Here is a 13,853-nt window from a genome sequence, read left to right as displayed (position 1 = left end):
ACACCAGGGCTGAGGACTGCTGTTTTTCAATAAAGGGCTTTTTAGTACCATTTTTTTTCCCAACTACCAACAAAGAAAAAAAACTGGACCAAGGAACATGAGAACATTATGGTTAGTGAAGCTTCAGCCCATGCAATATATTTGGCAGGAACTAATAACTAGGAGTTAAACCAGCATTGATCGTTATGACTTCAAAACATCATCAAAAAGCAAAACATGTACTCATTGTCTTCACTGTATAACCAGATGTCCAAGACATGCTCTGATGGCTTAATGAAAACAACTGCTCTTTTACTTTCCCCAGAATATAACATGGAGTGTTCTTTTTTTTTCTTCAAAAATCTTAAAATAGAGGGCTCAAGCTTTTCTGTTATAAATCATTGGAAAAAAATCATATTCAACCCCAGTTCCTAACTATCCCAAAATAAACCCAAAAGCTTTTGCTTTCATAGTTTAGAAAGATTTATATTTTCTCCAACTGTCATATATCATTGGTCCCTTAGGCCCATATTGTCTTCCTCTCCCAGCTTAACCCTCCTCTTCTGGGAGGGGAAAAGGGTTTGGGAGACACAGCTGCAAAGACCTCCACAACTGACCAAAATGCCCAGGTCCTAGGTTGACTTTTAGTGAAATCTCAATTCAAACACAGCAGCCAAGGCACAGCTGGCACCAACACTAACAGGCTTCAAAGAGGCCTTTCCATTTCTGCAGGAGGCCTAGGAATTTAGCATACAAGGTCTTAGTTGTATGCTTGGGCAGGAGGCATGACCACAATTAGAACAGACTCTTGTGGACAAGGTGATGAGAAGAGGCCCCAAAGGTGAGATGTGTTTACCACTCTGTGGCCATGAAGGGACACACATCTGCTAGTTCAGACCATAAACTCATTATTTCCAAAGAGAGCTAGCTGTTGGGTAGAGCCGCAATCTGGGTCCACAGTTTTCTTACGGCCAGATACTATTGTCCCCTCTGGGGTCTCTTTGGTTTTCTGAGGTGAGTTTTTCACATTCTTTAATTTTTGTTTGCCCTTTTCAGGGTTGAATGTTCCTCTGCTAATGAACTGAGGTCTGTCTTCCAGGGATTTGGTCTGGCCCAATGGCCCTTCCATTCCCAGGGCCTCACCTGCTGAGGAAGCTCGGTAGAATGGAGATTTGGAATAAATTTGGAATCGCTTTCTGGTCCCATGAGAAGATGCAGTGCCAGGCAGACATAAAGAAGAGACCGAAGAGTCCACTGAATCCAAAGAGTCTTGCTGCTTTTTTAGCTGCTTCTGCAGCTTGCTTGAAGGTTCAGACTTGCCAGCTGTCTTCAGGGAGCTAAAGGCTAAGCTTCTCTCTGATGCAAAAAAGAGACCAAAAGTGTAAATGACAGTTCCGTCTAAAGCAAATCATCACATAATGAACAGACCTCACTGTTCACACATGAAGTCGACTGGGCTAAGATTTGAAGAATCCAGGCTGACCTACCTTGTGCATGGTCACAACTTAAGAAGCTCACCATCTATTTCTACATGTTTCATTTCAGAATCAACTCTAAGGCAATCTGGTGCTTGACTGCTTCTAGGAGAGGCTTAGAACTGTCATTATCATTTACAAAACTGCCAAATAGGTAGTAAATTCTATGTTCTCTTGAGACATGTCAACCAATTAAATATCTTCTTCAATTATTGTCCCATTTCACAGTGGGCCCAAATGTTGCTTTTGTTACCTGGAAATATATCAGTTCCTTAGAAAATGAGTCATGGGTCAGTAAGACAACTTGCGTTGTGACACTGTGATTATACAGGGGAAAACACTGAATTAGTATGAAAGCTGAATGAACAATTTCTATGGAAGGTTCACAATGATCAATAAATATTTCAACTCCTTAGGATTTTGTCCCTTATTCATGTGAGGTCAGGGCATTTGTGAAAGGACTTTATTTTTGTCTGGGAATCCTTAGTCATCCTTTGTGAAACAAATTTGTAGTCTAGCATGTTCATTTACCTGGTTTCTCTGACATAACACCTTCAGACTCAATATTTAAATTTTCTGAGCTATCAGCAGTCCCAATGGAGGCCTCAGACTCAAGGGTTTCATCATCAGAGGCACGAGGTTCCAGTACAAGCATTTCAAATGTTAGCTCCTCTCTGTAAGACACAGCCAGGAAACCATTAGCATTTGATAAAAAGTAGAAGGATGGTAACAGGAAAAAAGAACTTCCATTAAAGTCAGGAATCTAAGTCATGGAAAGTCACATTTCTTACTGTCCCCATCCAGGGTAATAATAAGAAGCTGTAAGTCAAGGTAACAGTGAAGGCCAAAACTATACTGACTAAAGGACAAAATGACAGACAACAAACATTAGGACCAATAATAGGGATGAGAGTGGGATGGGTGGGAAGAAGATGCTATAGCTGCAAGATCTTTAGGTAAAATGAATCCCGGACTAATAATTAGGAGATCAGGGTTCTAATCTTACTCTGAACTTGTTCATAATACATCAGAAAATTTCTTCTTTCTGGACCTCAGCTTCCTTATCCACAAAAAGATTAAACTAGACAATTTCTAGGATTCCTTCCAGCTCTATTTTGATCACAGAGAGATTGCTAGATGAAGAAAAACATTAAATGCATCTTTTCTGTCCTTTCAGGCTTATGCCATCACCAGTTATAGTGGTCTTTACTCCTCTTCATCACTGTCACCACCTGCCACTCAGTCATGTCCCTTTGTCCCTAAAGTCTTTGGTATTTGCTCCTCATTTTGTTTTTCCACTACTGCCTGACATCACTGTGATGTATTTCAATCAATATCTTTGTAAAAACACTTCAATTCCCTAACCCCTAATTTCTTTTATGCCTGCAACTTCCAACAAACCAGCCACTTCTCCCCAGAAGGCAGATCGCTGAGTTTGTCTTACCTGGAAATATTGTTGTTGTTGTTATGTGCCGTCAAGTTGGACCTGACTCATAGCGACCCCTCCTTGCGTTTCTAAGGCAGTATCACTACGGAAGTAGATTGTCCCATCTTCCTTCCGAGGAGTGGCAGGTGGATTTGAACCATCAGCCTTCTGGTTAGCAGTCAAGTGCCTTAGCCATTATGCTACCAGAGCTCCTACCTGGAAATATATCAGCTCTGAAATCCAACGCTCTACTTTCTGTCAACAATTTCCTTATCCTTCTTACTCTCTTCTTCACTAAGTCTCCAACCTATCAGAGCCCTGTTAGTTTCACTTCCACGCTGCCTCACGGACAATCTTTTCAAAAATAGTCTCACCAGCAAGTCATTATTACAGCTACAATTGCCAAAAATCATGTGCATTCACACCTCTGAGAAATGGACCACACTTTTTCCTTTTTCTGGAAAGACTTTCCTATTCTTAGCAAATTCCTACTCTTCTTGCAAGATGTCTGATACCATCTTCATCAATGAACTCAGTTAAATCCTCTCTCCCTCTTTAAATCACTTTTATAGTAAATAGCCAGCCCCTGGTCAATGTATACACCACCATTAACCTTACATTATCATTACAACTGAGCCCCAGATGATTTTCTGCTTGCCCAAATTCCAGAATCAGTCCTGACAGGTGAAAATTACTTTAACAGTCTCATACCCTTACGGATCATGCTGTCAGATCTGGAATCCTGAAACTCAGGAATAAAAATCCCTTTAAGACTTATTAAGAGTCAGCATTGCCAACCAGAACTAAAACAGAGTACCTTCAGAACCATGAGATATTCATATTATCCCAAGGTCACGCTACCCCTATCTCAGTGATGCTGGAGGCCACAGAGCTTCTTACTTGTCTCTCTCCTAAACTACAACCCATTTCCCTAGGCAGTATCCCAGCATCCACTAGAGTTGCCACCTTACCCTGACCATCCAGTTGCTGGTCCCATAATCATACTGATCTATAGATAATAACCTTCCCTCATGGAATTGTGAATAATGCCCATTCTTAAAACGGACTTTGTCTTAGCCTGGGAATGCCAGCTCTCCTTTGGAAAACAAATCTGTTCAATGAGGCTGGTCTCTGCCTTGTCAAGACTCCATTACCTCATCTTGGATATCCACTATTGCTGCCAGCTGAATCTTGACAAAGACTAACATACCACTTGGGTACTGGGTCCTTCTCCTAGTCAGTCTCTTCAGAATTATCACTGTAGCAGCATCAGGCTTCCCAGCTCACGGCGCTTCCTTACCTGAGGTGATAACTTTCACACTACTGCCCAAGTACAGGCATCATGTCTTTGTCATCTCCACATCCCTTATTATCACCTGACATAATGTTTGACACATAGGAAACTTCAGGGAATAAGTAAGTAAAAGAAAGGAGGGAAGGAAGGAAGGAAATGAAAATGGTAAAGAACTTGTCTCTCCTCTTTCTCCTGGAAACTCACTTCTCTTTCTGCAGATTTTCTATTTGCTCAGTCAGTACTCTCTCCTCCTGCTGCATAGCTGCCTGCTGCTGTTCTGTGATGTCAGTCTCCATGGCGGCCTCACTAGTCAAGGCCTCTTCAGGGACATTGGACATGGAGGGCAGTCGAACTACAACAGGAGAGGAAGGAGTTGGATGGTTTCCTCGACGAATACGCCCCTTTCCCTGCAGAGAAAATCCATGTTAAAACATAAATTGAGTGACTGCATTGGTTTCATGTGGCCCAGTCAGGAAAACAAGCAAGTGTACTTTCATCACATCAGGTGAATATTAGGAAAAAAATGTAAACATTCTGCAAAGCCTAGGATATTTTGTGAAACACTATTCATTGAACGCATTCAATTATTTCTTGCAAGAGCACTAGAAAGTGGACACTTAAGCGGATGGGAGTATAGGAACACATGTCTACTAAAATGAGATTCTTTTAAGCTACAGCCACCTCAATACAAATAACTACATGTGCCTTTTAAAATTTAATTGAAACTAAAGTAAAAATTCAGTTCTGCAATTGCACTAGCCACAGTTCAAGTACTTAATAGCCACAAGTGGACTACTTTATTGGATGGTGTTGATAGAGAATACTTCTATCACCACAGAACGTTCTGTGGGATAGTACTGCTCTGTAACTTTTACCTTGGAATGTGCAGGCTTTCTAGGAAGGCTACAGAAGCATGTCTGGACACACGGTTTGGGAGGCAGGGAAGTAGCTATTATTAGCACAGGGTACAAGTGAGATAAATTCTCTGAGAATTACTCAAGAAACTACTATTCCTGAGATCAGGGGGGGAAAAACTCATTGCTTTTAAAACTGACTATGACTGCAGTTTCTGATCATAGTAGACTAGATATTTCAGATTAAATCTCCTACTAAGAAGAACTGGACCAAACATTAAAAAAATCACTATATGCTTTAAGGCAATGGAGAACTAACAAGGTAGACCAAGAAGAATCTACCCCAGCATTTAGGGCTGACCTATATTTCAAAAGGGGTGGCCAAAAGTCTGAGCTTTTGACAGACTATCTAGAGTAGGATTGGCAAACTACAGCCTGTGGACCAAATCTGAATGAGTGCGTGTTTTAGTAAATAAAGCACTACTGGAATACACTGATGCTCATTCATTTGCCTACTGCCTATGGCTGCTTTTGTGGAAAAACAGTAGAGTTAAATGTTGTGGCAGGCATTATATAGTCCACAAAATGTAAAATATTTACTCTCTGGTCCTTTACAAGGAGCTCTGGTAGCATAGTACCTAAGGCATCTGACTGCTAATCAGAAGGCTAGCGGCTCAAACCCACCAGCCACTCCTCAGAAGGAAGGTTGGGCAATGTACTTCTGGAGTGATGCCGCCTCGGAAGCCCAAGGAGGGGTTGCTTTAAGTCGGATCTGACTCCACGGCAGTGAGTTTGGTTTGCTTTTAGTTTTGGTCCATTACAGAAAAAGTGTGCCAATTGCTGAGGTAGAGAATAAAAGCTGGAGTCCAAACCTAGTCAAGTGTGTGTGGGTGGGGGGATAGGGGTTTGCTGTCTAATAAAACGCCTGTGCCTGACACCTGGTCCTGAAGGTCGGCATCTTAGGTTAAGAGAAAAACTGAAATTATAACAGTCTTTGAAGAGACTGTAGCCTAACATCAAGTCATCTGAATGGTCCAGAAACCTGTAATCCCTAAAACTGGATTACAGTAATCCTAGATTACTAGTGTCGTAGGACCTTGAAGGAAAAAAGTGAAAATATTCTTTGAAAGAAAGTTAACATCATCGCAGTCCCCAAACTGTCTGTACAAATAATTTTTCAAATACTCTGACATACAAAGATAACCAAGCACATAAGGAGACAAGACAAGGTGAATGAGAACCACTAAAAACAACAGAAAATAGAGATCCTCAATGACCTCAAATATTGTGGCTATTAGACTTAAAATAACCATGCTGAGGGATATAGTAAGATACAGTTAAAAATCTGGCAAAGAATTGGGAGCTATACAATACAATACAATAAAATAAAAAATGACAGGAGCATTGAAAAAGAACCAAAAAGAAATCTAGACTGAAAATATACCATAATCAGGTTTATTACTAATGCCAAAATGATTTAATAGCATTTTAGATGAAGAAGAAATAATAAGTGGGTTAGAAATGAGGGTCAGAAGTAAAGATCCAGAATGAAGCACAAAGAGATAAAAGAATGAAAAAATTCAGGAAAGAAGGTAAAAGCTAAGTGGACAGAAAAAAAAGTCCACCATGTTTAACTGTAATACCAGGAGAGAAGTGAGAGGCTATAGAAGAAATACTGCAAGAGACAATGGCAGAACATTTTCCAAAACCAATGAAAGATATCAACCTACAGAGTTAATAAAGTCTACATCCCTTAAGAATGATAAATAAAGGAGCAACAATTAGATTCAACGCTTATTTCTCAACAGAAACCACCCAGAAAACATTGAAATGATATTTTCAAAGTGATGAAAGGAAAAAGTAACTGCCAAACTAGAATTCTACATATAGCAAAAACATCTTTCAAAAGAATGAAAATGTTTGGCCTCATCTACCCTGAGACTAGAAGAACCAAATGGTGCCCAGCTACCACTACCAACATTTCTGATCAGGACCACAATAGAATGGGAGACAAATATGAAACAGAACTCAAATACTTAAAGAGTCCATACTTAATTGACCAGATGAAACTATACAATTCCCTAAAAATTCTGTTTTGAGATACACTTTAACCTTAAGCCAGTTATCCGAGGTTACTTGTTAGCTAAATAATGGATTGGATTATAAAATAAAGAATATTACTCATGAGTAATAAACTTCCTTGGGGAAAAAAAAAATCAACTACAGGAGACCAAATGGTCAAAGCAAAGATGAGAAGGGAAGGCAGGCAGGGAAACTAACCCAATCCAAAACCAAACCCACTTCTATTGAGTTGGTTCCAATTCATAGGAACCTTACAGGATAGAGTAGAACTGCTTCATAGGTTTTCCAAGGCTGTAAATCTTTACTGATACATCTTACTCTCATGAAGTAGCTGATGGGTTCGAACTACTGGTGTTTTGGTTAGAAGCTAAGCACTTTAACCACTGTGCCACCAGGGCTCCTTACAGGGAAACAAGAATACTGGAAATGATAAAACCAGAACAGAATGACTGAGAATGGCACATTGTGAAAAATATAACTAATATTACTGAATAATTTGTGTAGAATTGTTAAATGGGAACCTAATTTGCTGTGTAAACAAATGCTCACCTTAAACACAATAAAATATATATTTTAAAAAAGAAGAATGAAGGTATAGTTAGGACATTTTCTGGCAAACTAGGACAAAGAATCTCACCAAGAAACCTGCACTAAAGAAAATAACTACAGAGAAGATTGAGATGATCCAAGAAGAAAAGTCAGAGGTACGAGGAGAAATGAAAAGTAAAGAAAATGGTTAAGTGTGTAAGTCTCAATGAATACTGATTGCCTAAAACATAATAATACTGACATGTTGGATTTAAAATACACAAATAATTAAAGTACACCACAACAACAGTAACTATATCAGGAAGCAGATATGGCTAAAGCACATTAAAGTCCTTGCATTATCTGGGGAAAGGATGAAAGTACATTAAGATTAGACCTTGCTAGGTCATAGATTCATGTTGCAATCTCTACATCACCTATTAAAAGGATATAAAATTTCTAACAAAAGAAAAATGAAATTTAAAAAAGGTAGTAAAAAAGTAAAAAAAAGGCAAGAAAGAACAAAAAAGCAGGAAGAAAAGGAAGATACATCAGGTAGTGTGGTAGTTAAATTTATATGTCAACTTGGCTGGGCCTGGGTGAGTGGCTGGGCAGCTGATGGTAGTTATTCCCCATGATGAGACTGGCAATGAACTCCATGGTGAGATCTACCACAAGCAGCTAAGTAGCTGCCTTTGTGATGTGGTCTGCTTCCTGTACATAAAGAGAAGCCTTGGGGATAGTCTCTAGCTTATGGCACGCTTGGACCCTGCATGTAGCCTAGCCATGTTCAGCAGCCTGCCATGCTTTGCCGACCTTGGGAGTTACAATTGACTTGAATGAATGGCCTGCCATGTGGTTTGGTAACATTGGGACTATGCCTTTTTATTTGTCGACCTTAGGCTTCTCAGCCTCCGCAGCCAGTAAGTAGCTGCCTTACAGTTAAGTAGCAAGCCCAAGGTTGAGGGGCTTTCACACAGCCCCTAGAGCCCGGCACTTTGAACTTGGACTTAAAGCCTCCAAATTTTAAGAATGAACTGTTTGTTAAGGCCATCTCATTTGTGGTATATATTCCTGTCGAGTGGCACTAGGTAACCAGAACAGGTAGGATAAATAAAAAGCATATAATGAAACAGAGTATTGGTGATTACATTAATATAAATAGATTAAATGTTCCAGTTCAAATCTGAAGATTGTCAGACTGTAGTAAGAAAACCCAACTATATGATATTAGAAGGGACACACATGAAATGTTAAGAATCCAGAAAAGATGAAACAAAAGAATAGAAATAAAACGTACTGAAAAATAGGAATAAAAAGAAAGCTTGTACAGTTAAGTTATACCAATCCCACCCAAAGCAGACTTTAAGGTAAGAAGTGTTATCTGTGATGAATAGGAATATTTAACAACTTAAATTATGAAAAAGATGTTACATTTCCAAATTTGTATGTACCTAAGAAATTGCTTTGAAAGATTTAAAGTAGAAAACGGGCAGAACTACTCAAAAACATAATGAAAGCTATATAATCAGCTCGGAGAGAGCAAGTATTTACAATCAGTAGAGAGATAAAGCACTGAACACTTAATTAACATCAGTAATCTAATACACACACATGGATTCAGAAATCAGTACCCAAAATTATTTTAAAACACACAGCAAGAAAACAAATTTTCTAACGATTGAAATAATTTGACCATTACAGTAACTTAGTGTTTATGATAGTGAAATTATAAAGAAATGACAAAAAGCCTCCCTACTTTCAGAAATTAAGCAGTAGTCTAAAAAAAACCCATCGTTAAAGACAAATTACAACAAAAATTAAATTTCTTTAATTAAATGACAGTATCAAATTATGCAGGATACAACTTAAACTCTACCTGCCTTCAGAAAAAGTTATAGCCTCAAATGATATATTAAAAAAGAAGAAAAATTAAAAATTAAAGAGATAAGCATCTGTTTTAGAAAATTAGATGATAACAAAATAAACCCAAGGAAGAAAAAAATGAATAAAGATAACAAACAAACATTACAAAAAAGAGCCTCAAAGCCAAAAACATGGTTCTTGAAAAGACTATACTTTTAAAACCTTGGTAAGACTGATGAAGGAAAAAAGAGAGAAGGTAAAAAGAACTAATGGCAGGAATGCAGGAGCCCTGGTGGTAAGTGGTTAAGCACTCTGCTGCCAACTAACTGAAAAGGTCAGGGGTTCGAATCCACCAGCTGCTCTGTAGGAGAAAGATGTGACAGTCTGCTTCTGTAATGATTACAGACTTGGACACCCTATGGGGCAGTTCTACCTTGTCCTATAGTGCATTATGAGTCAAAATTGACTCATGGCAATGGGTTTTGTTTTTGATTTTGGCAGAAACGGAACAAGAGAAATCGCTACAAATCTTGCAAACAAGAAAAGGATAAGAGGATACACTATGGATAGTTCAGGCCAAGAAATCTGAAATTTTAGACAAAACAAAAATTTCCTACAAAAATCCAATTTACTAGTACTACCAAAGAAAAAATAAAAAATCTAAATAATCTTCTATTTGTTAAAGAAACTGAATCCATAATCAAAACCTTTTCAGAGTAGAAACTCTAGCCCTATATGATTTCACTGGCAAACAAGAAAAATAACACAAATTTCACACAAATTATTCCACAGAATAAAAAAGGACTATTCCACAAGGCCAGCATAACCTTGATGTCAAAGCATGACAAGGACATTAAAAGGATAGACTATTATAGGATAATTTTACCCATAAACACAGGTGTAAAAATATTTTTTAAAATTTTTTAAATGTACCAAAATCTAAACCAAGCTATATATATACACATACACACACACACACACACACATATATATGATAACATCTTGTGACTAAGCTGGATTTACTGCAATAATATAATGATTGTTTATCATTTGAAATTCATTCAATATAATATATTATATATCACTAAAATAAAAGTCTCACAATCATCTCAAAACATAAAAATAAAGACATTTCATAAAATTCAACACTGAGTCATAATAACAACTCTTAGGAAACCAGGAATAGAACAAAACATACTTCATCTCACAAAGTAGCTATTAAAAGCTCTGGTAGCATAGTGCCTAAAGCACTTGACTGCTAACCAGAAGGCTGGCAGTTCAAACCCACCAGCCACTCCTCAGAAGGAAGATGGGGCAATCTACTTCTGTAGTGATACTGCCTCGGATACCCAAGGAGGGGTTGCTTCCAACTTGACGGCACATAACAACAACAATTTCCATAGAGATACCACCTCTGAAACCCAAGGAGTGGTCACTATGAGTCGCAATTGACTTGATGACAGTGAGTTTGTTTATATACATATATATATACACACACACACGTAACAGAAGGAATTAATGATCTAAAGAAGGAAGACATGTTCATAGATGGGAAGAATAAATATTGTAAAATTTCAATTTTTCCTAAACTGAACATAGATTTAATGCAATCTCAATAAAAATTGAGCAGAATTTTTGTGAAGCCTATTCTATAATCTATATAGAGACATGAAGAGCTGAGAATAGGCAAAACACTAATGAAGAACAAGTTAGGGTGACTTTTTCTACTAGATAAGATTTTTAGAAAGCTATAGTAATTAAATAGTGTGGTACAGATACAAAGATAGTCTAAATAGAGTCCTCAGAAACAAACCCAAATATTTATATTCTTAGTTTATAACAAAGGGCAACTGCAGGGCAGTGAAAGGTACCAGAACTAGATACCCATGTGGAAAATATAAAAACTTGACTACTTCCTACATTATACTATAAACAAAAACTGTTCTTAAGGTGGAATGTATATCCAAATATGGAAGGTAAAACAACGAAGTTCTGAGAAGACAACAAAGATTATCTTCATAACCTCAAGTATTAAAAAATTTCTTAAACATGACCCAAGAAAGTACTAGCTCTAAAGGAATGTCCATATTATAACAGAACTAACAGGCATAAAGTTATGATAACTTCAAAGCCACAGCCAAACACCCTGAAGGAGTGAGTTGCTGGGACCATGGGCTCAGGATCGTAGACACAGGGGACATCAAGCTCAACTGACAGAACATACTACACAAAGACATTGTTCTCTTTGGAGAGTAGTGACTGGGGTCTTAAAAGCTTGAGAATGGCCATCTAAGATGCAACAATTGGTCTCTCCTCCTTCAGAGTAAAGAGTGAAGAAAATCAAAGACACCTGGAAACAATTAGTCCAAGGGACTAGTGGACCACGCGATCTTTAGCCTACATGACCCTGAGATCAGAAGAACCAGGCAGTGCCCAACTACCATGGTCAAGCATGCGGAAAGGGATCAAAATCAGAGAACTTATATAGAGTGGGAGAAAAATGTGGAACAAAACGCAAAATCATAAAAAAAAGAAAAATAATAATAGTAAAACAAAACAAAACAAAAAAACCCTAGGCATGCAGGTCTGATAGAGACTGGTAAAAGCCCTAAGACCCTAGTCACCCTTCAGGCCAGCAATTAAACTCACTTCCCATGGCTTAAATTCTAGCCACATAACAGACAGACCTAGGAGGTGAACAATTACAACTGGTAGGTACACTCCTTATAACAATCAATCAGCATTTGGACAGGGAAATAGCTCAGAGAGTAGGAATGCATAGGAAAGAAGGACATCAAATGTTGGTAATTGTTAAGGTGTAAAGTTCCACTAATTCATAATTTAGTACCTTACATGATAAATACTGAAATTTCTATTTCTCACAGCACATTAAAAAGATATTAGGAAAAACTAGACTAACACTACCAAAGATGTCACAGCACAGTAATTTTGAAAGCCATGATCAGGGAGCACCAGTTTAAGATATTATTATGTCTACAGAAAGCTATTCTCAATTTGTACAGAAAAATAAACTAGCACTTGATTTCACTTCTTCAAAATAGGAAGAGGCAGGATCCCTTTTTTGTTGTTATTGCTGTGATTGCTGCTATGGAGTCCCAGCTTATTTTTATTTTTTTTTTAAGTATGTTTTTAGAGCAACAAAAAAATTTACATTTACAAAACAGTTGATTAAAAAATTCCTCTGAATTGTTGAAAGTCAAGAAATGAGATACAGGAACCTGGTAAATAACAGTTTAATCACTGTTAGATTCCTTCACTCCGGGAGGTTTTTAGTTTCTCTATTTTCTGAAGGTAAGCTTTTTGGGTGACTTTGCCCCCTTTGCACTTTTCATTTATTTATTTTTTAAAATATTTTTCTGTTTTCGCCACCTTTCTGGCTTGGTTTTAACTTTTCAGGAACAGGGTTGGCTGATAACTTGCTGATTTCCTCTTGGGCTCTTCCTAACTGCCCTCTCCCCTTCCGTATGAAAATTCATCTACGTCAACTTTGTAGCTCAGAAGGAAACTGGATAAAAGTTGTATGTAAATTGTGTTACTAGGCAACATGGCCTGTGGTAATAATTACCTTGATTGGTAAATTGCATAGGACAAAAAGAAACTATAAATAAATTCTAAATACCAAGTACCAAACACCAAACAAAAGCCACTGCCATCAACTCATAGGAATACTTTTAGGAAAGAGCAGAACTGCCTCACAGGGTTTCCAAGGCTGTAACTCTTCAAGGAAACAGCCTGCCTTAGTTTTCTCTTGCTGAGTGGCAGGTAGGTTTGAACTGCCAAACTTCTGGTTAGTAACTGAACGCTTTAATCACTGTGCCACCAAAATGTATGTCTTGTAATTGCACACATCCCTTGTGTCCCCTTATAGGGACCCTGAAACTATGTTTGTAAATACTGTTACACAAGATCGACACCTATGGGAGGCCCGAAACTAAGGCATAATGGGCAAATGCCCATCAGATGTGGATCTCTTCTCGTTGCACTTGAGTTGTCACTTGGGAGGTCAATGACAATTCTCTGATGGTTGTGTGGCACCATGGATTGACGTAAGGACTCTAGCTCACTAGGAAGACATGTCTGCTGACAAGCTATGTTTCCTGTTCCATATTCTTTTAAGTGATTCTGATGCCCATGCTAGTCTTCTAAGTCTGAAAGTTTAGTTGAGCCTCAGAAGACCTCTTCTTCCCACCCTGATGAGCACTGGGACTGTAACTGACACTTTCATAAAATTTCGTTTTCTGTTCCAAATGCATTTGAGTATTCTTATGTAATATTTGGGGTTCAAAGGTTTTCTTGGTAAATCTTCCACATTTCACGTTAAGTGTATC

General features: G+C 38.1%; 1 protein-coding gene across 1 annotated transcript in view; it reads right to left on the bottom strand.

The window, feature by feature from the left end:
* Positions 1–871: 871 nt before the first annotated feature.
* The window catches only part of MYO9A (myosin IXA), a 441,307-nt gene continuing 428,325 nt past the window's right edge, over positions 872–13,853 (bottom strand). The window contains exons 41-43 of the mRNA XM_042783070.1: positions 4,379–4,581; positions 2,007–2,128; positions 872–1,335 (exon numbers count right to left, since the gene is read on the bottom strand). Coding sequence (XP_042639004.1) covers positions 872–1,335; positions 2,007–2,128; positions 4,379–4,581 — 789 coding nt within the window. The remainder of the gene's footprint in view (positions 1,336–2,006; positions 2,129–4,378; positions 4,582–13,853) is intronic.

The sequence above is a fragment of the Orycteropus afer genome, unplaced genomic scaffold (genome assembly GCF_000298275.1).
Source record: "Orycteropus afer afer isolate SDZICR_OR568_19922 unplaced genomic scaffold, OryAfe1.0 scaffold00015, whole genome shotgun sequence".
NCBI classification, from domain to species: Eukaryota; Metazoa; Chordata; class Mammalia; order Tubulidentata; family Orycteropodidae; genus Orycteropus; species Orycteropus afer.
The sequence above is the reverse complement of the archived record's forward strand: the minus strand, read 5'-3'. Positions and strand labels throughout refer to the sequence as shown.